At 55.2% G+C, this 22,866-nt stretch overlaps 1 protein-coding gene and 1 non-coding gene across 2 annotated transcripts; one reads left to right on the top strand and one right to left on the bottom strand.

The window, feature by feature from the left end:
• Positions 1-3,655: 3,655 nt before the first annotated feature.
• CEACAM19 (CEA cell adhesion molecule 19) lies at positions 3,656-21,112 on the bottom strand. The gene is made up of 8 exons (XM_047836626.1): positions 20,891-21,112; positions 19,629-19,997; positions 9,494-9,644; positions 7,083-7,166; positions 6,451-6,497; positions 5,473-5,558; positions 4,937-4,969; positions 3,656-4,495 (listed from the first exon to the last, which is right to left on the bottom strand). Exons 1-8 carry the CDS (start codon positions 20,943-20,945, stop codon positions 4,442-4,444), a joined length of 879 nt encoding a protein of 292 aa, XP_047692582.1. The 5' UTR covers positions 20,946-21,112; the 3' UTR covers positions 3,656-4,441.
• On the top strand, positions 20,421-20,607 carry LOC125153828 (small Cajal body-specific RNA 16). The gene has a single exon (XR_007147578.1). It is a non-coding gene; the product is annotated as a small Cajal body-specific RNA 16 (non-coding RNA).
• Positions 21,113-22,866: the final 1,754 nt, after the last annotated feature.

Genomic DNA, 22,866 nt, shown 5'->3' with positions numbered 1-22,866 from the left:
GGAGGCAGAAATGGCCCAATCGTTTGAAATGTCTACTCCAGCGGTGGACTGCTTTCCTCAAAGTCTTCCGTAGGATCCCAGCGTGCACCACAGGTGAAGATCCCCGGGTCTAAACTCCCGGGCTCCCCGCGGGCCCCCGGGTTCAGGAAGGGGCCTGCACCCCTACGGGCGGTTCGACCCCCCCGCGGCCAGCCCGGGGCCACCGGCCAGTCTTCAGAGTGCGATGCCCTTCGCGTACAAAGAGGTTGAGCTCGGGAGGGAAGGGTTTTCCCCATGAATCATAATCAGTCCTGGTCATGGGCCAGCCCGTTTCCTTCCCTACACGGTCACTTCCTCATCGGTATAAGGAAAAGCCACAGCCCTGAGAATGCAGTGGTGACCGGGACTCAGGGGAAGGGAGTGGCGGCCCGCCGGGAGCCCTGGTGGGCAGAGCTCGGGGGGAGAGAGAGGGCGAAGGACCCCAGGGGCTCCTCGTCCCAGCCGAGGTCACTGGCTCTTCCAAACCCGACCCAGGGCCTGAAACTCCACCATCGGCATTGGCCTCTCCGCATGCCGCCTCGTGGAAGGCAGAGCCCCTCGGCCGGGCCGGCCGATCCGGGCGGCCCGGGTTACATTGGGTCCTTCTTCACGGGCCGGAGTGAGTAGAGGAGAAAGCCGGATGTTAGAAAGCCCCTGGTTCTATTTCCAGTGGATCCGTTTTGCGCCCTGTGTGACCTGAACGTCCTCAGCCTCGGTTTTCCCATCTGTAGAATGGGAACAGCCACAGCGCCTCCCTGAGTAAACTTGTGAGGATGAAATGAAGCTAATCAGCGCCAAGGGGTTAGCACAGTGCAGGGCATGTTAGGTCGCCCCCCCCCCCCCCGCCTCCCCCTTCCCGGCCTGCAAGCTTCCTGAGACGAGGCGCTTGTCTGGTTTCTCTTCTCGTCTCTGCAGCCCGGGTAGGTTCATTCAACACAGCTCGGCGGACAGTAGGTGCCCGGTGAACATTTGTCGATGAATGGGTGGAGGCTGCGGATATGTAGATAACGAGGATCCGCACACATTCCCGTGTGTCACGTACGTTCCTTGAGCCCTTGCCCCGTGCCTGTCCTGCTGCCTGGGGCCGGGACCCATCGGTGACCCCGGCGGCCCCGGCCCTGCCCTTCCGGTGCCTACAGTCCATGGAGAGACGAGTCTGTCCCCAGACGGTGACCAGCCAGAGTGGGCAGGGCTGAAGCGGATGAACTCAGAAGGAGCTGAACCAGCTGGAGGGTCAGGGAGGGCTTCCTGGAGGAAGAGGTGTCTGAGCTGAGACCTGGGAGATGAGTGGGGGTGGGGCAGGCAGGGTGGAGTGCTGTGCCTGCGGGCATGCTCCCAGCACGGGGAGCCAAAAGCGAAGGGCCCAGAAGCAGTTCGGTCTGGTGGACTGTAGACCGCAGATCTCAGGGTGGGGGTGAGGGTCAGGGGTGCTGAGAGAGGCCGAGGGGCCTCCTGGAGCCAGACCTCCCAGAGATTTGCAGGCTGTGGCGAGAAGCTTGGACTTTAAGGGCACTGGGGAGCCATGGATGGTTCTGAGCAGGGAGAGGCAGTACTGAGTTTGGGATTCAGAAAGATCCCTTGGGCTGTCTTGTGGGGGGGAGGGTAGGAGGGGGCAGGAGACCAGGTAGGAGATGACGGGGAGAAATGTCCTGGCCCAGGGCTGGGCTGTAGAGACCCCAATCTCAGGAGGCCCTAGGAGGCGGGTTCTGGTGCTTGTCCTTCCCTGAGGGTAGAAGGCGCCTATGCTTTGGGCCTGGGCAGCTGGGTGCATTCTCAGGGCACCCAGAAGGAGGAACAAAGGCGCAGAGGCTAAGGACAGGTGCAGGGAGGCGGTGTGCGAGAGGCTCCCAGCGGCCTGGGAGCTTGTCTGTGGGTCTGCACGGTCCTCTGCTGCCCCCTGCTGGTTCTGCATTGACATGGGTCCTGCCTGCAAGCCCGGCTTTAGGACGGACCCGATCAACTCACACCCCAACCGGTGACAGAAGATGACATTTCTGGGGCGGCCATGCTGCAGGGTGCACCCACGTGCACTGTCTCCACCCCCCCCCCCCCCCCGGGTCGCTGCCTCCTGTGGTCAAGCCAGACACCTGGGGTCCCCCACTCTAGTCCCCCCCCCCCAGCTTTCTCGGTGCCTGCGCATTCTCCTTCGCGACGTCACTCCCCCCCCCCCCCCCCCCCCCGCCGAGATTGTGTTTGACGCCGGCCGCGTGTTGTCAGTTCTCTGACGGCAGGGACCTCTGTTTCGTTCTCGGCTGTCTCCCCCGGGGCTACGACCACTGCATACAGCAGGTGGTCAATAAATGTTTGTTGCACTGATGAAGCAACAAGTTATTGTTTTTAAAGGTTTCTGGTGACATTCTTTTTTCTTTTTAAGTTTATTTTTTAAATTTATTTATCTTTGAGAGAGTGAGAGCGTGAGCAGGGGCGGGGCAGAGAGAGGGGATCCGAAGCAGGCCCTGCACTGTCAGCGCGGAGCCTGATGTAGGGCTCGAACCCACAAACTGCGAGATCATGCCCTGAGCCCAAATCAGGAGTCAGGTGCCCAACTGACTGAGCCACCCAGGTGCCCCTGAAATTCTTTTCTTTTTTTTTTTTTTAAGTTTATTTATTTAGCTTGAGAGAGAGAGAGAGAGAGAGAGCATCCCAAGCAGAGCCCGATGCGGGGCTTGAACTCACAAACCGTGAGATCGTGAGCTGAGCCGAAATCAAGAGTCAGCCACTTAACACACTGGGCCACCCAGGTGCCCCACACACGAGTTATTGGCGCTTAACCTACGCCACCCAGGGGCCCCTCAGGACCCTTAACTTGATCATACCTGCAAAGTCCCTTTTGCCACATAAGGTAACATTCACAGGACATTAGGACACAGACGACTTTGAGGGGCCATTATCAGCCTACCAGTCTTTTTTCAGCTCCCGGATAGATAGATAAAGAAATAAAGAAATAAAGAAATAAAAGCTACGGTCCGGTCCGTTAGGCTTTATTTGTCCTGTACCACCTACCGCTCCCATCTCCCTGAACTCACCTCCCTCCCTTTCCCTCTTCATTCCTCTGCTCCCATCACCCTGGCCTCTTTATTGCCCAGGCACAGTCCTACCTCAGGGCCTTTGCACTTGCTGCTGCTTTGCCTGGAATGCTCTCCCTCCAGATCCCTACGTGGCTTCCCCTCCCTCCCCCTTTAGGTCTTGGCTCATTGTCACCTTCTCAGCAGCCTTCTCTGCCCTTCCTATGTTTCAAATCACAATCCCTCGGGGCGCCTGGGTGGCTCAGTCGGTTGAGCATCCAAATCCTGATTTCAGCTCAGGTCATGATCTCACGGCCCTGGGATCGAACCCTGCGTCGTCGGGCGCCACACTGAGTGTGGAGCCTGCTTGGGATTCTGTCCCTCCCGCTGCCTCTGCCCCTCCCTCACTTGCACGCACATGCGCGCTCTCTCTCTCAAAAAGTAAAATCCCAATCCCTCAACACTCCCAGCCCCCCGCCTCTCTTTATCTCCCCAGTGGCCTCATCACCATCCAACACACCACGTGTGTTAGTTACTTCGCTCGTTGACTCTCTCCCCTGCCACGGCGCCCCTCTAGGAGAACAGAAGGGATTGTCTGTTTTGTTCCCTCCCAAAGCTGCAAGATCCAGAACTGTGCATAACACGCGGCTTATTTACTGCTGAGTGAGTGAATAAATTAAGGGGCTACAGACTGGGCCCACATTTGGGGCCTGGGGTTGGGTGGGGGCAGAGAGGGCCTTGGTACGATTCGGGCCGGGGGTGGGGGCAATGGGCAGGAATTGGCCACAGGTTCTGAAAGACGAGTCTGGAGAGGGGCGGGGTCTGCCCCTGCCTGGGCAGGGAAGGGGTCTTACCCGGTAACTGACCAGGTCTGTCGTCTGGGGTCACAGCCCGTGAGGCCGGCCCTCCCTGCCATGTGCCTTATCCTAGGGGGCCTGTGTGGTGGGGGGCTGCCTTGTCCCAAGGGGCGAGGGGCTCCAAGGACAACCAGGGAGCAGGGGTGGGGCGTCGCGAGCTGACGGTCAGAAGCACGGCCAAGTAGGCGCCGGTGAGGTCTGGCTAGAGGCAGGCCCAAGCCCCAAGTGTCTCCCCCCCCGACCCATATCCAGTGTGTGTGGGGGTACTTTGGGTTGGGACAAGGAAAGCCTGTCTTTCACAGGCACGTGGCCCAGGCCAGGTTGCTGGAAGGACCAGAACTGAGTGTGGGTTGTATACTCAGAGGGTCCAAGAGGAACTGGGTCCATCATGATCTCTTGCCCCCTGCCCGGGACACCTGCCCAAGTCTTCGTGGGAGTCCGCCTCGTTGGCCCCACGGCCCTGGCGGCCTGGTCCTGCGGGGTCTCTGGTACGGCTTTTCTGTGGCGCCAGGTCCCAGGGGAGGGCTGAGGCCGTCGCCCTTCCAGGGCCCTGGGACCCCTTCAGGGCCTTGGCACGAGCTGGCAGTAAGGAGCAGGGTCGGGGTTCAGCAGGTCCTGGTGGGGGACGGAGAGAAGGGGGTTGTGGGTGGGGGGGTCAGGGTCAGGGTCAGGGGGGAGCCAGGCAGAGGCTGAGAGATAACGCGCAGAGAAATGCACACAGACACACGGGGACACAGAGATCCAGGGGCGGACAGGAGGGGACAGAGAGGGGCTGGGACGCAGGCCCAGAACGGGCTCCCCGCGGTGGGGTCTGACGCAGGCCCCGACCTGCTGTGTGACCCTGGGCACCGCCCTTGCCTCTCTGGGCTTCATTTCCTCCTGTGCAAACTCACAGCCTTGGAATCCTTCTAAGAGGGAGGAAAGTGCCTCCCCAGGAGGGGAGAGGCTGTACCGTGTACAACTAGGGACCCTGAGAGCAGGTGGACGGTGGGTGAGGGGGCCCCTCCCGCCCCGCCGTCCTCCCCTCCCCTCCCCTCCCGCTTCCCAGCTCCGCACCTGATAGTGGTGGTTCTCGGGCAGGGGCAGGGGCTGCAAGGGAAGAGCACGGGTGAGCCGGGCGCCTCCAACCTTTGACCTTTGCTGTGAGGACAGACCTGGATGCCAAGTCCTCACCGGCACCGGCGGTGGCACGTCCAGTGTTCTGCCCATGACCCCTTTGGCGCTCGGCCTCCCGTCCACACCTGCCCTTCTGAGCTTCTCCGTTTCAGCTTTTGAAATTGCTGCTCTCGTTCAGTTCACTTTTTCTTATTATCAGCCCTTCCCACCGATAATAAGGGGAGTATCTGCTCCGTGTAGAAACTACAGCCAAGCGGCAGAGAAAATAAAGTCCCCCCACCAGCCTCCGTGCCCCAGAGACAAAGGCTCTTTAGGTTGGGTCCCTTCCGGTCTCTTTTCCTGGTGGCTCGAGAGCAGGGAGCATCCCAGAGAGAGTCGCGTTCCCACGCGACTTGTGTGGGACAAGGTGCCGGGCCCCACAGCGGGCTCCCAGGGGAGGCACCAGGTGGGCTTTGGGGGGAGGGGGTGGGGCTCACCGTGGCGGTGTTCGCAGACCCCGGGTCACCGAGGGGGGACACCAGGAGGGTCGGAGATGGCATCACTTCGTAGATGTTCTCGTCACCTGAAGCAGAGGACAAGGGAGGAACCGGCTGACAGGTGGCCCACAGGCCCGTGCTGGCTGCTGTCGGCATTCATTCGTTCGGCCAACATTTGTGCAAAGCCCTCTTCTTGCCCAGCCCGGTGCTGGGGACACAGCGGTGACCAAGGCAGTGCTGGCCCTGCCCTCCTGGGGCTCACAGTCTGGTGAGAGCCAGGTCTGTCCCCAGAGTGGATAGGGTGAGTGGCGGAGCCCAGGGCTCCTGGAGGTGGGTCAAGGTGGGCTTCCTGGAGGAGGGGACGTCTGAGACTGAAGAGAGAGCTATGCAAAAGCAAGAGCGAGTAGGTGCAGAGGCCTGGTGGAAACAGCCTCGTGTTTGAAGGGCGATGATATGTTTGGCCTGTCTGGATTTTATATATATATATATATACATATATATATATATATGTATATATATATATATAGTCTGTTTTTTATTGTTTTCTTTTTTTTTTTTTAATTTTTTTTTTCAACGTTTATTTATTTTTGGGACAGAGAGAGACAGAGCATGAACGGGGGAGGGGCAGAGAGAGAGGGAGACACAGAATCGGAAACAGGCTCCAGGCTCTGAGCCATCAGCCCAGAGCCTGACGCGGGGCTCGAACTCCCGGACCGCGAGATCGTGACCTGGCTGAAGTCAGACGCTTAACTGACTGCGCCACCCAGGCGCCCCTTTATTGTTTTCTTTTTGAGGCTGGGAATGTTATATGTGGGACACAAAGCCAGGAAAGATGGTGGGGACCAGCGTATGGGGGTCTTGAGAGCCATGTTAAGGAGGCTGAGCCCGTCCTACAGACACTGGGGAGCCACGGAGGGCCTTTGAGCAGAGAGGAGTGACAGGGTGAGAGTTTTGGAAGAGGAGGGACTTCCGGCTTACCGGCATTGTGGTTGGGGTGTGCCTCTGGCTCCTCTGTGGTTGTCGTCCTGGGGACACACGGAGGGGGCCTGTGTTAGGGTGTTCAGCTGGGTGGAGAGAGACTCAGAGAAGCTGGAAAGCCCATCGGCCCATCAGAGAGAGAGATGGTCTGGTCCCCGCTTCAGAGTGAGTCAGGACAAGACGTGCCCCATCCCCCCTGCCCCTTCTCCCATAATCTCCAGCCACAGAGCCCTCCCTCAGTTTCCCCAGCCACTACTGTGTGCCCACGACCGATGCCACTATTCATACAGACCATCTAAATCCAGGCGCCCCTGGATACCCTTATTTAAAAAACACACTTGAGGGCGCCCGGGGGGCTCAGTCAGTTAAGCGTCCGGCCCTTGATTTTGGCTCAGGTCATGATCTCACCGTTCGTGGGATCGAGCCCTGCCGTCGGGCTCCGCTCTGACCGCATGGAGCCCGCTTGGGATTTTCTCTCTCTCTCTGCCCCTCTCCCGCTCATTCTCTCTCCCTCCTTCTCTCTTTCTCCCTCAAAATAAATAAATAAGCTTTAAAAAAATTAAAAAAAACACACTCGACATCATTGCAGCACATTCATCAACTCACTGAACAAATATTTACAGAACACAGACCGTGGGCTGGGCCCCGTTGAAGCCACTGGGGACACAGCTGGGAACAAGACCGACAAGGACCCCTGGCCTCCTGGAGCAGGCATTCTAGTGGGGAGAGAGAGAGAAGTCATATAAGTGACTGACAGTAGAACATCAGGGAGTGAAAAGTGCTATGAAGGAAAATGAAGGTGGAAAGGGGCAGAGGGTAGAGGGCAGAAATCATGGGAAGAGAGTTCTAACAGCTTGTGCAAAGGCCCTGAGGCAGGAGCAGGAATAGCAAAGGAACAGCAAAGACAGGGGTGTGGCTGGGACAGAGAGTGTAAGGGGGAGAGGGGGAAGAGGGGAGGTTAGAGGGGGCTAGTGGGTCAAGCTAGGTCTTGTGTCCATGGTGAGGACTTTGGCCTTGACTTTGAGGGACCCAAACTGACTGATTTTCACCGGATCTTTCTGGCTGCTGAATGGGGAACAGACTGGGGTGGGGGTAGGGGGGTGGGAGTGGAAGCAGGAGACAGAAGCTGCCATGTTGCAATGAAACTTGACTTAAGTAGAAAGTGAGGAAAATGAAAGCCAATGGTTTAAATCTGTAGCTCGACGGGGCGCCTGCGTGGCTCAGTCGGTTAAGCGTCCCACTTCGGCTCAGGTCATGATCTCACGGTCCGTGAGTTCGAGCCCCGCGTCGGGCTCTGTGCTGACAGCTTGGAGCCTGGAGCCTGCTTCGGATTCTGTGTCTCCTCCCTCTCTCTCTGCCTTTCCCCTGCTTGTGCTCTATCTCTCTCTCTGTCTCTCAAAAATAAATAAATGTTATTAAAAAAAAAAAAAAGATGTGATCACCGATTGACCGCTGAGCTGGACACAGGCCCTCGGGGGCTCCTCGCCCCCTTCCCTGTCCTGGGAATGTGGGTTCTACCTGCCTTTTCTGCTCCCAGGACATGGCCTTCAGATGGCATGTGGTGCTGAGGACACCTGCACGGTGGACGTGACTGAGCCCAGTTAGGACCTCCTCCTTAGCTGCTGCCCCAGACAAACCTCGTATCTAGGTTTTCCTTGCTTCGTGAAACTGTCCCTACTGACCGGGAGTGGCCTCTTTCTTCAGTCTCTCCCTCCGCTCTGTGTTTGGGGGCTGGTTTCAGATTACACCCGGGAAGCCCCCAGGAGCATTAGGGACCCACATCACCTCTTTTTGTGCCAGCTGTGAGCTAAGAAGGAGGCCTGGCAGGGATGGCTTAGGTGCCTTTAATGCCCTCCTTCCAGCCGTGGCAGACATGACTAATCGATCACAGCATCCGTTCCCACGGAACTCAGCGCGGCCTCCAACGCCTTTTCGGCCAAGCTCTCTAGGGCACCCAGTAGGCCCTCAACAGGTGTGTGTTGACTGATTCACTGAGCACAACTGAGCTGGGAGGCGAAAGCTGTTCGCCGCCCCTAAACTGGAGCATGTCGGGAGAAAGACAAGGCGAAGGATCAAGAACCAGAGACCACAGCACCTAAGGGAGAGTAGGACGAGGAGGTAAAGTGGCTGCCTTCATTTTCTGGATAGTAGGGAGGGTGGAGAAATTCCTCGTCGGCAAGCAGCTCAGAACCAAGGTCACGAGAGAAGGTTCTCAAGAGACTGATTTCATGAGGAAGGAATTTTTCACAAACAGACAGTCCCCTGGGAAAGCAGGCCCTTCTCCATCCTCCCCACCCTCCTCGGGGGCAGAGGGAGGCACCGCCTGATGCCTCTGCCTGCCCACCATCCACTGGGCTTCTTTGCCAATAAAGTGTGTTTTTTTCTGGGGGGGGGGACCCCTCCCCCCTCTGAACCCATTTGGTCACGTGGAGCTGGGTCTGCCTCTGGCTCCAGAGCCGCACAAATAGCCCAAGTTTGGCCAATCAGGGTATTTTAGCGGCTGGTCTGCACAAGGACATGTGATTTAAGTTAAGCCAGTGAGAGGCAGCCCTGAGGCTTTGGTTGGAAGTGTTAGGGACAAGGTGTGGCCTGCTTGCTGTGGTGGCCCAGTTGGTGGGATGTAAGCCTGGAGCCACTGGGAGCTGTCTCGTCACACTGCGCAAGGGGAGGGCCTGCCTGTGAACGAAGCCACCACGGAGAAAAGGCGAAGTTGAGAGGTGTATGGAGAAGTCTCTTGACAAAATCGGGCCCCTGGATCCAGCCATACCTGAAGCTCATGGAGGAAAAAAAAAAAACAAAAACTTTCTAATTTTTTGTAAGCCCATTCAGAGGTAGGGTTTCTGTCCCTGGGAGTGCAGACGCCTATCTCGTACAGGCTAGAAAGATCCTTTCCGCCTCAAGAGTTCCGAGATTTGATGAGATTGTGTAGGTCTGGCATACACATCTGGCAAGATGACATGACTCATGGAAGGATCAACCAGCGGGACCCAAGGGGTGGGGAAGAAGACAGAGGGAAGGAGAGAGAGGCCTGGGGCCCCTGTACCTGTGGCTCTGGCCCCTCCAGCTTCTTGTTAACAGGAGATGGGCAATGCTCCCGATGAAGAGGGCCCCAGCGGCAAGGGGTCCAATGATGATGGCAACCATGGTCCCAGCGCTCATGGGCAGGTGTGTAATGGGCGGCTCCTTATGCTTTTCTGAGGGGTATGGGAGAGAGCAAGAGGCCTGTGAGATGTCCTGGGAGGGCGTCCTCCCCCCTCCCCTCACCCCTGCATCAGTGACTGTCTGTAGAGCACCGATACCATTTCATTTTCCCAGCCCAGAGCTTTCTCCTGCTTTCCAGAGCTGAGCATCTGACTCTCTGATTGATTCTGCTGCACATGAAACTCAGCCTCCCCAGATGCAACCCCTCGGCTCTCCCCTCCTGGAAATCTCTGCTTCCCTGAGATTTCCTACCATCCCCGGCACATCAGAAACCCCCGGACACACTCCCCCCACCTCACCCCACCGACCTGCTTTTTCTTGCCTCAGTTGATGACACCTCCAGGATGAGGTTCTGGGCTATGTTTTGTCGGGGACATAGGGTCTCGACTCACAGGGTTCTCAAACACTAGCTGCCAGGTTTGGGACGAAGCCTGCCTGACTTCTGACCCCCCCCCCACACACCCCCGCGAGGACCTCCAGCCTTTAAATATCAAGCTGAGCACCTGCTATGTCCCAGCCCTTCTTGGCATCTAAGCTCGCAGACTCTGAGGTCAGAATGCTGGGGTTCAAGTCCCTGGGCAGATTACTCAACCTTCCATGCCTCTCCCAATCTATGAAATTGGGGATAAGAAGAATATCTACCTCGTGGGGTTGTTGTGAAGACTGAATGAGTTCACACACACACACACACACACACACACACCGCTCTTTCAATTTTCCAACAAAGTAGATTCTGTGCCATTTTCAAGAGGAGGAAACTGAGGCACAGAGAGGCGTACTAACCTGCCTGATGCCTCACAGTAAGTGCAGTGCTGGGATTACCCCTGGGCCACCTGAGCTCCTAACTGACCACGCTGTGTGGCTTCCAAAAAGGCGCCTGTGGCCCAGGAGCCCCTGAAGGGTGGGAATTAACCGTTTCAGGCTCTGCACGAATGAAGACTGTTATTTCCAAACAGACTAGGGTGCCGTTGTATATATTTGCGTAACGAAATCCATCAATATTTGCTGATTCCATCCATTTCCCTGAAAATTGATCTGTTCCAAGTGTCCAAAGCCCATTTTTCAAATGTAATCTTCTCACTGGGAGAAGGAGGATAGTTCCTGTCTGGGCACATATGGTCTTTGCCCCCACAGCCCAGGGAGGTGGCTAAGTCAGGCCCATTTTACAGATGTGCACACCAAGGCCCAGAGGGGTTGCATTTGGGCAGAGGAGAGAAGACAGTCCGTCTTCCAGGCACTGCGTCGGCAACTTTTGCACCTTCTCCCTTTTTTAAAAAAAATTCTTTTTTTTTTTTTTTTTTCAAGTAGGCTCCACACCCAACATGGGGCTTGAACGCACAACCCTGACATCAAGAAGTCGCATGCTCTATGGATTGAGCCAGCCAGGTGCCCCCACCTTCTACCTTTTTGAATCCCCACAACAGCATGTGGAAATTCAGTGGCTCTGCTGAGTGACTAGGGAGGTGGGGCCCAGCCCTCCCCTCCCCCCACCATTGGCTGACTCAAGGAGCCTCCCAGTTCCTGTCCTCCCCACCCCCACCCTGTTGCCCAGTCTTCTTGCAGCATCCAGGGCCCCTGCTCCTGGCTCTGCTTGCTCTGGCCTCTGCTGCCCTGTCCACCCACGCAGTCCCGCCACCACCCCCCCCCCCCCCCCCCGGCTCCTTTCCTCACACTCTGGGCTGCCCAGCCTTTGCCCAGGCTGTTCCCTCCGCTTGGCACACTCTTCTCCATGCGCTATACAGAACTCCTGCTTAATTTACCATTCCCAGCTCCCTCCGGAAGTCTTTTCTGACAATCCCAGGCCAAGGAGACTCTTGATAGGCATTTCCTTCATAGCTTACTCGCTTCATCATGCGACGAGTTGATTCAGGCTGGCAGCCTGGACATGAGAGAGAGCTCCCACTACCTCCCTTCTGACCTCAGGCTGCACTTGCTAATAGACGAAGTTAAGTTCCTCTTTCCAACTCGGGCAACAGAGCTTGACTCTTAACTCGGCAACAGACCCTGCATGCGAGGCATCCTGTGATGGGAACCGGAACTACCCCCTCAAGCAGTAGGAACTGCCCCGAGCCAGCAAGGCCCCTGTCACTGACCCCGAGGCAACGATGGACCTGACCTTGGCTGCCCACCTGCGTGTACCGACTGCCCTTCGCCCACATTTTCCTTATATAAACCTAGAAGTGTTTTCGGCACTTTGGAGACCGTGTCTGAGATGCCAGTCCGCTGTCTCCCCGGTGTCGGCCTCACCGAAATCGATTCCTTTCCTGTTTCACCTCCACCCCTGCAGTGCGTTCCCTGGGGATATCCCGTCCCTTGTCGCGCGCGCAAGCGGCAGGAACAGTTCAGCCGTAAGCCAATCAGCGCTCTGCATTCCTTTGGCCTTCGTGATTGGTTCCCGTTGGCCCAATCAGAATGAGGCGAAGGGGTGTGGTTCAGAATAGGGGTGGGGAAGGGATCCCTTTTTCTGGAAGCTGTGGGTCTTGAGGCTTGGGGACCCTGGAGTCATTTTGCTACCTGGAAGGCATCGATCATGTCTCCTCCCTGGGAAAGAGAACCCTGAGCTTTAGCGAGGTGGAGGTCTCCCCCAAACAAAGACATTTTCCAGCCTCCTTTAAAGCCTCCATGCACCGGCAGCTCATTGAAACATGCTTTAAGAGCACTGTGTTGATCATTGTTGCTGACGTTGGAACGCTGGGCAATTTCACATGCAAAATTCTGCGTCCGAATTTCCCATTTTTAAAAAGCCACGCCTCATTGTGGCTTTGCTTTGCCTTAAAAAAAATTTTAAAAAACCACACACACACACGTTTATTCACTTTTGAGAGACAGAGAGAGACAGAGCATGAGCAGGGGAGGGGCAGAGAGAGGAGGAGATAGAATCCCAAGCTGGCTCCAGGCTCTGAGCTGTCAGCCCAGAGCCCGATGCGGGGCTCGAACCCATGGATCATGAAATCATGACCAGAGCCAAAGTCAAATGCTTAACTGACTGAGCCACCTAGGCACCCCACGAATTTCCCCATTTCATAAGGACACCAGACGTATCCGATTAGGGCGGAGCCTGGTGGCCTCATTTTAACTCAATTACCTCTACAAAGATGCTATTTCTAAATAAGGTTATATTCTGATGTCCTGAGGGTTCGGACTTAGCGTCTTTTTGAGGCGACATCATTCAACACGCAACATCTCCCAAGCTCCGTTCCCTGCCCTCCTGGAAGATCTTTGAGCTGTTGGGGATCCTTTCATCTATTTCTTTGCTGCTTAAATCAGCTCGAAGCAGTTTCTGTTGCTGTAGCAAGAACCCTGCCCGATTCACGTGACTGAGTGTCCTCTTTTTATAACTTGCTATAGCTCCTGCCTTTTACTATAGACGGTGAGCTGGCAAAGAGGGAGGCTGTGAATCCCTGTATTTTTCCAAGTTGATTGCGACAGGATCTCTGCTGCAGTATGAACTTGCCATCCTTTTACGTAGTAGAAGAGGGTCTAATGCCCCTCCCTCGAATCTTCTTCGCTAATCTTAGTGGCTTGCTCGTAATCAAAAGAATACAATGTAAATGCTGCTGTGTGACTCCCCAGGCTAGGTCGGAAGAAGCCAGGGAGCCTCTGCCTTGGTCTCTTGGAACTTGGAACCTGCTCTCTGTTTGTTCTCCCTAAGAACCCAGCCTCCATGTTGTGAGGGAGCCCGAGCAGTGACACTGGGGACACCACACGACAGTGATCTGGTGGATGGTCCCAGCTAAGTTCCCGGCTGACAGCCCGGACGAGCCTCCACACATGTGAGTGAAGACGCTTCTGGATGATTCCAGCCTCCAGCGTTTGAGCCAACCTCTCAGCCTTTGAGTCTTCTCATCCGAGGCCCCAGACATCATGAAGCGGACAGGCCCTCCCTGCCGCGCCTTGTCTGAATTCCTAATCCCCGAAATCGTGAACACAATACAATGGTGGTGGTTCTTATACCACTGGCACAGAGCCCCACATTCTGTTTCTTCTTCCAGGAAGCAACAGTTCCAGGAACTGTTCCAGGAACTTCTTTCCAAAGTTTGCTTTTTGGTTTTTCTCTTTCCTGGTCACTGGGACCAGCTATACTCTGTTCTTTAACAGAGCATCATCAGAGCCTTCTTCCATGGATTATATTTCTCCGTGTGTATCTTTTTGAGACAGAGAGAGGGAGAGAGAGAGAGAGAGAGAGAGAGAGAGAGAATCTTAAGCAGGCTCCGTGCTCAGCGAAGAGCCTGACACGGGACTTGATTCCACGACTCTGGGATCATAACCTGAGCTGAAATCAAGAGTCAGATGCTCAACCGACTGAGCCATCGAGGCGCCCCTCCATATGTATCTTTGATTAGATACAAATACATCTGAAAAAAGTGCTTTGAGAGGCCATTACACAAGCGGACAACAGCCAGACCATATATAAAAATAGAATTTTGACCCACAGTCTGCAGTGCGCTGCCTAGAAAACCCACCCTCTTATAAACAGCCCAGGAAGCCAGCCTGCTTTGGGTCAGACTTAAAGGAAACAGGATTGCTATCTCCAGCGACCACCCAGGACCACAAACAGCCACTTCTGCAAGAATGGGCCTTAAATGGCCGGGACTTGATTAACAACCAACAGCTTCCCTAAGGTTCGTCCCTGCTTCTAACTTCGGACCAATCAGAGAAAGCCAAATACGCAGCCTAACCAATCGCCTTCTAGGTTCCCCGGGCCAACGGCCTCCAATCAGGGCACAGCTGAAGCCTTCTCTTTTTTCCACCACGAAGCTTTCCCGCCCCCCTCTGCCTGTCTTTGAGCCTCTGCCCCAATGCAAGCGAGAGTGGCTGACTCCCTCGCTAGAGCGAACTCCGAATAAATAGCCTTTGCTTTTCTCACTGGTCTCATTCTTTGCTGATTTCCACAGCCTCGAAAGCAGCAGCTTCGCATGCATTTGCCGACCAGCCCTCACCGCGACCCATGGTGGGAGGTGTAACCCGCTTTACAGACATTTGGGGACCAGAGGCTCTGAAAGGTTCGGCCGTTTGACGAAAGGGGAGTACTGCCGGTGAGTATGAAACCCGTGACACCATCCACTTAGCCCTCGATGGTGGTAGTTAATGATGAGGCAGAATCAAGTCATAAAAGCCTGGGTTCAAGTCTTGCGTCTGCTGCTCCTTAGCTGGGTGACCTGGGGGAAGTTACTTAAACTCTCTGTGCCTCCGTTTCTCCATCTGTATAATGGGGATCGTCGTGCCGTGGCTGGGAGGACACAAAGGGTAAATGCGTGTGAAACACCCTGCGCGTGTTCAGTGAAGGGGAGCTGGGCTCTGTAGTTTACTGCCTCGGGCGTCAGAGGGCCCGGAAGGCTTGGAGGAACCCGTGCAAGGTTGCTTGAAGGTCCCAAGCCCCCACGACTAGATTTACGGGGGAACAGACACCAGCTGTAAACGACCGTGATCCCCCTCTGGCTTTTGAGCCTGGGTTAGGCTGCTTAACGGCTGCTGGATCTCGAGCGACTGACTTCATCTCGCCGAGCCTCTGTTTCCTCATCCGTACACTGGGGACAGCTATAGGACCTCCGTGCCCTGGACCTTTCTCGTGCTGTCACAGGCTGCCCTGAGCCTGTGAGTCCTCCACTTGGGGAGTTCTGCCCGAGACGCCCTTCCTTAGCCTTTTTTAGCTCGTCGGCACGGTCACGTGACCCAGGCTCCGGGCTCAGGGACACGCCCACCCACCTATAAACGCTCCCCCCCAGCACGGAGCTCTCTGTCCGTTCCTTTTGTACGCTCAGTGCCTGGAGCACAGGAGGGGCCCAATAGATGCTTGTTGAATGCATGAATGAATGCATGTGTGAGTGAATGAATGCAGCCTGCCAGTACCCCCCCCCCCCCCCCCCCCCCCCCAGGCAGGGGTTCTGGGCCCCGGGCTGACACTGCGGGCAATGCTTGCTCTGGCTGGAGAGCTCCCTAAGTAGATTGCACCTTGTTTCTGGTTCTCGGCCTCCTGGGGGTTGTGCAAGCCCGCAGCAGCCTGTGTTAAACCCCTTTCCAGCCACTAAAGGCACACAAATTCCTTGATGATTAAGAGAGATAAAGCGTGGGGATTGCCCGGGACCCAGGGAGAGCTCCCCACCACGTCCCCCACCCAGGGGTTGGATTTAGGGCCACCGCTGTCGTCGTATAAAAGCCCCGGGCTGCCGAGGAGACCCGTCCTGCCCTGAGGACACGCCCAAGCCCGTGCCTCTGTTACCTCCGTCTTTTCCTTTGCTCTTCCTTTGGCCTAAGGGTTCTGCTTCCTGTTCCCTGGGCTCAGCCCTCTGGCATTTCCCACAAGGGAGTGGCTTCCACTGGGGCTGAGAAAGAACCGGGTGGCAGAGGGCCAGGGACAGGAACTCAGACCCAGCTGGGGCCTCGGTTTCCTGCCTTTCCCAGCCGCGTGGGGGGGGGGGGGGGGGCGTTCGCCTCTCTGTAAAGTGACGATCATGCCATTTCTTGTGGGAACGGAATGAAGCGACGTCAGCAAAGGTCTTGGCTTAGAGGTACCCTGCATCCAGTAAGTGCTCATAGACGAGAGGCGGAGCTACAAATACTTACGAAGTACCTACTGTGTGCTAAGCACTGCTCTGCCCCAGGGGATTCATGGCGAACAAAACAATAGATTCAAATTATGATTCTTATGAGGAGAGCAGGTGTTGAGTCCTTGAGCATCTGTGCAGTCCTGATCCCCAGGCCTCTGACTTCCCATCTTGTTTGTTCTCCTTGATCCCAGCCCCTTGGACAAGGGGTAGACCCTTCACTCAAGGGGAAGGAAACCTCAGGCCAGGCTGGATCAGCCAGATTCTGTCTCCGTCTCTCTGTCTCTGCAGCTCTCTTTCTCTTTTTTAATGCTTATTTATTTTTGAGAGACAGAGGGCGAACGGAGGATGGACAGAAAGAGAGGGAGACACAGAATCCGAAGCAGGCTCCAGGCTCTGAGCTGTCCGTACAGAGCACGGTGCGGGGCTCGAACCCACGAACCGGAAGATGATGACCCGAGCCGAAGTCGGACGCTTAACCAACTGAGCCACCCAGGCGCCCCAGCTCTCTTCCTTTCCATCCCTGCCTTTTGGAAGAAGAGATTCAAAATATGCAACGAAGCCTGGGCTGACACCCGGTTTGAGGTCTGGCAGGAATCCCCAGCCATGAAGACGAGATGCGGCCAGAGGTGGCGCCCCCTGGAGGAGAAGGGAGCACTTGCCTTTCCGACAACTTCTATTTCCCATCAGCTCTGCGGGGCTCCCCACCCATTCATTTTTTCAACAGTGTGTCTGGCCCCATTCTAGGCTCCCAGGAGACAGCTGTGAACCCAGGCCTCCCAGGGCCGACATTCCAGGGGCTTCCTCCGGGGTTCTACAAGGCTCCCTACACTGTGAGTCATTGCCACAGAGCTTCTGTCCTTACAACCCGCGCCTGGGCTTGAAAACACCCCCCAGCGCTGGCCTAGGGTGTCCCTCCTGCTCTCCTGCCTCAGGCGTGCTGGCCTCCTGCCTGCTCAGTGCATGAATCCCACAGCTTCTTGCCACTGGCCCTTTGCACAGACCAAACCCTCTGCCTGAACATCTCCCAAAGCTCCTTTCCCCTCGACTTAGAATTATCAGTAATGATCAAGCGTGGTCGAAGGAGCACCTTTCCGGGGTAACCTCCATACTACTGCTATTTATAATTTCATCATCTCCGTGTGTGACTTTTCCTTCGCGGTCCCTGCACTGTTCCTGATGACCTGTTTTGTGTGTGTGTGTGATTATTAGTTAATATCTGTCTCCCCCGCCGGGCTGTGAGCCCCCGGAGGGCGGGGTCAGGGCTGCCTCAGTCTCCACTGTGTCCTAGCCCTGACCAGGGCAGTCCAGACGCAGAGGCGGCCTTGGGGCAGAGGCTCGTGGGGGAATCCTTGCTGAAGGAACCAGTGAATGAGCAGTTCGGCATCTCCGGAGGCAGCCGTGCATTCGAATCCCAGCCCTGAAGCTAATATTGGGGACATGCCTTAAACCGCCTGAGCCTCAGCTTCCTTCTGAATACAATGGAGATTTAACCATGGGTGGGGTAAACTGGGTACCAGATCACTCCTCTGTTTAATACCCTCTAGTGGCTTTTCTCATTCTCCCCGTGGCCAACAAGCCCAGCCCCTGTGTGCCTCTCAGGCCTCGACCCCTAACACCCAACTCGCACACTGCCTTATGGCGACGGCATCCTTCTGTCTATATGCTTTGAACACACCAGGCTAGACTTGCCTCAGGGCCTTTGCACTTGCTGTTGCCTCTTCTGTCCCTCAGAAATCTGCAGGGCTCCTTTCCTTCCTTCTGCTCAAATGTCACTTCTTCAGCAAGCTTACCTGATGACCTCCCGTCCCAGATTACATCATCCTGTTTAATCTTTTTTTGTTTTGTTTTGTTTTGTTTTTTACTGGGTAAATCATAATCTCTCTGCCCCTCAATTTCCTCATCTGTAAAATGAGTCTGATGATATGTCCCACTCACAGGCCTGCAGTGAGGATTCAATGAGTTATACATAAAGCAAGCATGTGATAAGCACCAAATAAAGTTAGCACTATTATTGTTAATGTCTCTGAAATATGGCCTTCATTTATCATTTCCGTGTTCATTATCGCCTCCCACATATGAATGGAGGTGAGGAGGTTTTCTTTCTTTCTCTTCTCTGGGAGGAAATGGCTAAGCTCCCAGACTCTGGCGTTATGACTTTGTGGGATCAAGTCCCAATTCTACCATTGTCTGTGCCTCGGTTTCCTCATCTGTAAAGTGGAAACAAAAATCGTACCTGCCTCGTGGAGTTTTTGGCCTAGAAAGGTTTCATTCATTTATTTATTCAACAAACATTAACTGAGAATCCATGGTGTCCTCCCTCTCCCCCCACCCCCACCCCGCACTGTGGTAGAATTTGGACGATAAAAGGATCACTACGCTCTCGCTCTCTCTGAAGAAAATTCCATCCTAGTGAGACACGTTTGCAACGTGATAAGTCAGAGGACGTTATGAAAATCACAGAAGTAATGGCGTGATCAGAGTCCTCTGGGGACACAGATGGTTAATGACCAAGTCTGCCTGGGGGGGGGGGGTGGTGCTGAGAAGTTCTTTTTTTTCCCCTGGCGCTTTTGGGGGGGCTGAGAAGTTCTCCCCCCCCCCCCCCCCCCGGCGCTATTGAGATGTTACTGGTATAGGACATTACACGGGGGGTTTTAAAGTAAATTAAAATTTAAAGTTGACTTATTTATTTTCAAGGAATCTCTACACCCAACGTGGGGTTCACACTCACAACCCCGAGACCAAGAGTTACATGCTCTTCCAGCTGAGCCAGCCAGGGGGCAGTATCTTTTTTTTTAAAGATACAAATGAGTTAATACCGAGCAGTGGTTCTCAATCAGGGGTGACATTTGGCATTGTCGGCAGGCAATTCTGGTTGTCACAGCTGGAGGAATCCTCCTGGCATCTAGTGGGTAGAGGCCGGGGAAGTCTCTGAATATCCTACAGCGCGCAGAACAGCCCTGTGCTACAAAGACTCAGCGGGTCCGAAATGTTAACAGGGCCCAGGGCGAGAGGCTATGCTCTCGCGTAAGTGTGCCCAAGTGACGAGTGCCCAGGAATTGCTGGCCATCGCCATTGTCCACGGCCCCCTCTCTAGCACTTTGCCCCGAGTGGATTGCTCCCTTAGGACCACGTACACCGTAGGAGCTCAATAAATATCCTATTAGGGAAGGCGTGGGAGCAGTAAAAGAGACAGTGTGTTCCCCAGGGCCCGGCTCAGGCTCTGGCGCAAGGCAGGCGGTCAATAGATATTTTATCAGTGAGGATTAAGTGATAGATTCAGGGCCCGGCACACAGTAGGTGCTCAATCAGTAGGCGTTGAACGGGTGAAGGAGAGCGCCAAACGAGGCGGTATGGGCACAGATCCTGGCCGTGGGAGATGTCAGGGCGCGTGAGCCTCCCCACTTCCTTGCTCGGCGGGGCAACACTCACCCTCCACCTGGACCTTGGTCTTGGCCCTCATGGTCCAGGCAGGATTGATGGTGACAGCGACCTGGTAGGTGCCGCTGTCGGTGGGCTGGGCCCGATGCAGCAGCATGGAGCCATTGGGGAAGCCAACGATGTCACGCTGCCCCATGGCACTGCCGTCCCTCTGGGGCCGCTGAAGCTCGGGGATGTAGGTGAAGAGCATCGTGCCACCGTGGGCCTCCTCCCCCAGGTACCAGTTGAAGTCCTGAAAGGTGTCTGGGATGCCCCGGACAGACAGGAGCAGGTCCTGGTTCTTTTGAGGATGCTCTGGAATCTTCTGGATGCGGAGGGCAGCCCGGGAGCCTTGGGGGACCCAGAGGGCCAGGATTGAGGCTGCGGGGGGGTTACAGGGGTGGCCTGACATCAGAGGTGTTGGGCAGGGATCATAGCATTTTCCTCCCTCTGTGTCCTCGTCTGGGGACAAGGATTCTGAATGGTGTTCAGGGGAAGCAGGGCTGGGGTTGATTAGTGATGTCTGCCCCGGGGTCAGGAGTGGGAACCCAGACATGAAAGCCACAGGTTTCTTATCCCATTGGCCCAGCAGATTTTTCTGCCCTAAGGTGCTATGTGGTCTGCTTCTAAACTCATGGACTCTCTGAATTCATTCATTCATTCATTCATCTAACCAATACTTACGGACATACATATTAGTTATGTTATAGTACCAATTATATATGATATGTCTAAAATTCTCTAGATTTCTAGGCACAGGGGATACAGCACAGAAACAAATACAAATTAATTCCTGTCCCCATGATGGTCCGGGGAAAGGCTCCCGTGTTGCTGAACCTGCCCGGTTGTGGGTACAGCCTTGTACCAGGCAGTCCGATCCTGACCTCAGTAAATTACCAGCAACAGTTTTTTTCTGGGGTTTGAATTTGCAATAATGGGCGTGAACATTCTAGCCGCAGTTTGATGATCATGTATGATACTGCAAATAGGACGAACACACACACACACACACACACACACAACCCCCTCTCGCCAGCCCCCAAACAGACAAACAAAATTCCTGTCCTCGTGGTCCTGACATTCTAGAAAGTTCCCTAGTTAAAATTAGGGATGGGTGTGATTCTACAGCTCCCCATCCTCCCCAGCCCTCCCCGATCTTCCTCTTAATAACGTCGTCTTCCCTGACCATCCTTCCCTTCTTCTGAGAGGAAACCTCAGCCCCTGGGCTGAGTCCTGCCTTCCCCCCTCAGCCCTGGGGTGTGTTTCCTCCTTACCTGAGAGCAGGAGGCCCTTCGAGAAGTGGCGTCGGGCCCCCTCAGGACTTGCCATCTTGGTGGCGGGGGCCACTGCGGGCGCTCAGCGGGCACTCGGCTGGCAGAAGTGGCCAACTCAGTGGGGGTCCTGGGCGTGCCTCCCAGACATGGCCGAGGCTGACCAAGCCCCAGCACCCCCTTTCCACAGGCTCCGGAGCCTTCACCTGTGCTCCCTGGGATGGCTGCCGACACTGGTTGAACCAGTTTTCCAGGGTGACTGGGGAGCTTCCTGGGGCTTCCCAGGACTCCTCCCTTAATCCTCTCCAACCTCTCTCTTCTCCCCACCCAGTGTGACTGAGCAATCTCCCCGGGCCAGGCAGCTCCCCGCATGTAGCCCCAACATAACGCCATGTGCCCATTTCACAGAGGAGGAAACTGAGGCTCAAGGGAGGAGGCAAGTCTACCAGTAGGTGGAGATGTGACTTCACCTGTGGCTGGCTTACTCTAAAGAAAGCTTTTAGCATAGTTTTTCAAAAGCATCATTCGTTCATCCATCCATTCATTCATTCCAACACACGCTCCTTATGCCCAGCCCCATGCTGGGTGGTGCTGAGGACACAGTGACGACTGAGACAGCTCTTGCTTTGCCCTCCGTCCACAGTCGGGCTCACAGTTCTGTGTTTATGTTGGGGAGGGGAACAGACCCATCCCCAGACAATGATGATCCGGAGGGATCAGCGCTGGGACAGAGGAGCCCAGGGGGCGGGGAGAGCCCAAAAACTGATGCCTCACTCAGCCTGAGGGGCAGGGAGGGCTTCCTGGAGGAGGAGACAACGGAACAGAATAGGAGTAGCAATGAGACAGGTGCAGTGGGGTGGGGTGAGGTTTATACCAAGCATTGTTAACAGCACTTGAAAGGGCGTGGAGGCTGAAGATTCTGGCTGGGGAGGGTCTGAGTAGGAGGGGGTGAGGCTGGAGAAGAAGGAGGGAGGGATCGATTGGAATTCTGAGCTCTGTTAGAACAGGGTCTAGGTGATGGAGGGTCCAGGGTTGTGCTGATACTGTGGCCAGTAGCCGCAGATGGCAATTGAAATATGCCCTTAAATTAATTAAAATTAATGCCTCAAAACTTAGTTTCTCAGGGGTGCCTGGGTGGTTCAGTCAGTGAAGCATCTGACTCTTGGTTTCAGCCCAGGTCATGATCTCACGGTTCGGGGGTTCGAGCCCCACCTCGGGCTCCGTGCTGACAGTGTGGAGCCTGCTTGAGATTCTCTCTCTCTCCCTCTCTCTCTCCCTCTCTCTCTCTCTCCCTCTCTCTCTCTCTCTGCCCCTACCCCACTCCCTCTCTGTCTCTCTCTCAAAAAAAAATTAATTTCTCAAACTGGCCACTTTATTTTTTTTCTTAATTTTTTTTAACGCTTATTTATTTATTTATTAAAAAAAATTTTTTTTTTCAACGTTTATTTATTTTCGGGACAGAGAGAGACAGAGCATGAACGGGGGAGGGGCAGAGAGAGAGGGAGACACAGAATCGGAAACAGGCTCCAGGCTCTGAGCCGTCAGCCCAGAGCCTGACGCGGGGCTCGAACTCACGGGCCTCGAGATCGTGACCTGGCTGAAGTCGGACGCTTAACCGACTGCGCCACCCAGGCGCCCCTAACGCTTATTTATTTTTGAGACAGAGAGAGACAGAGCATGAATGGGGGAGGGACAGAGAGAGAGAGGGAGACACAGAATCAGAAGCAGGCTCCAGGCTCTGAGCTGTCAGTAAAGAGCCGGATGCGGGGCTTGAACCCCTGAACTGTGACGTCATGACCTGAGATAAAGTCAGACGCTTAACTGACTGAGCCACCCACCCAGGTGTCCCTGAAATTTGTTTGTTTACTTATTTTGAAAGAGAGTGCACTGGGTGGGGGGGCAGGGAGGGAGAGGGAGAGAGAGAGAGAGAGAGAGAGAGAGAGAATCCCAAGTAGGCTCTTCCATGCTGTGCCCAGCCC

Source organism: Prionailurus viverrinus, chromosome E2, assembly GCF_022837055.1.
Source record: "Prionailurus viverrinus isolate Anna chromosome E2, UM_Priviv_1.0, whole genome shotgun sequence".
Lineage (NCBI taxonomy): Eukaryota > Metazoa > Chordata > Mammalia > Carnivora > Felidae > Prionailurus > Prionailurus viverrinus.
Note: the sequence above shows the minus strand (reverse complement) of the source record. Positions and strands in the feature narration are given on the sequence as shown.

What these genes read in the sequence shown, in the direction of transcription:
- CEACAM19 (XM_047836626.1), bottom strand. Translation starts at nt 20,945, where the DNA reads ATGGCAAGTCCTGAGGGGGCCCGACGCCACTTCTCGAAGGGCCTCCTG. An exon ending in TCAACGGGGCCCAGCCCACG is followed by an intron (nt 6,498 to 7,082) that starts GTCTGTGTTCTG and finishes GTGTGTCCCCAG; the next exon opens with GACGACAACCACAGAGGAGC. An exon ending in GGTCTGCGAACACCGCCACG is followed by an intron (nt 4,970 to 5,472) that starts GTGAGCCCCACC and finishes CTTCCCTTGCAG; the next exon opens with CCCCTGCCCCTGCCCGAGAA.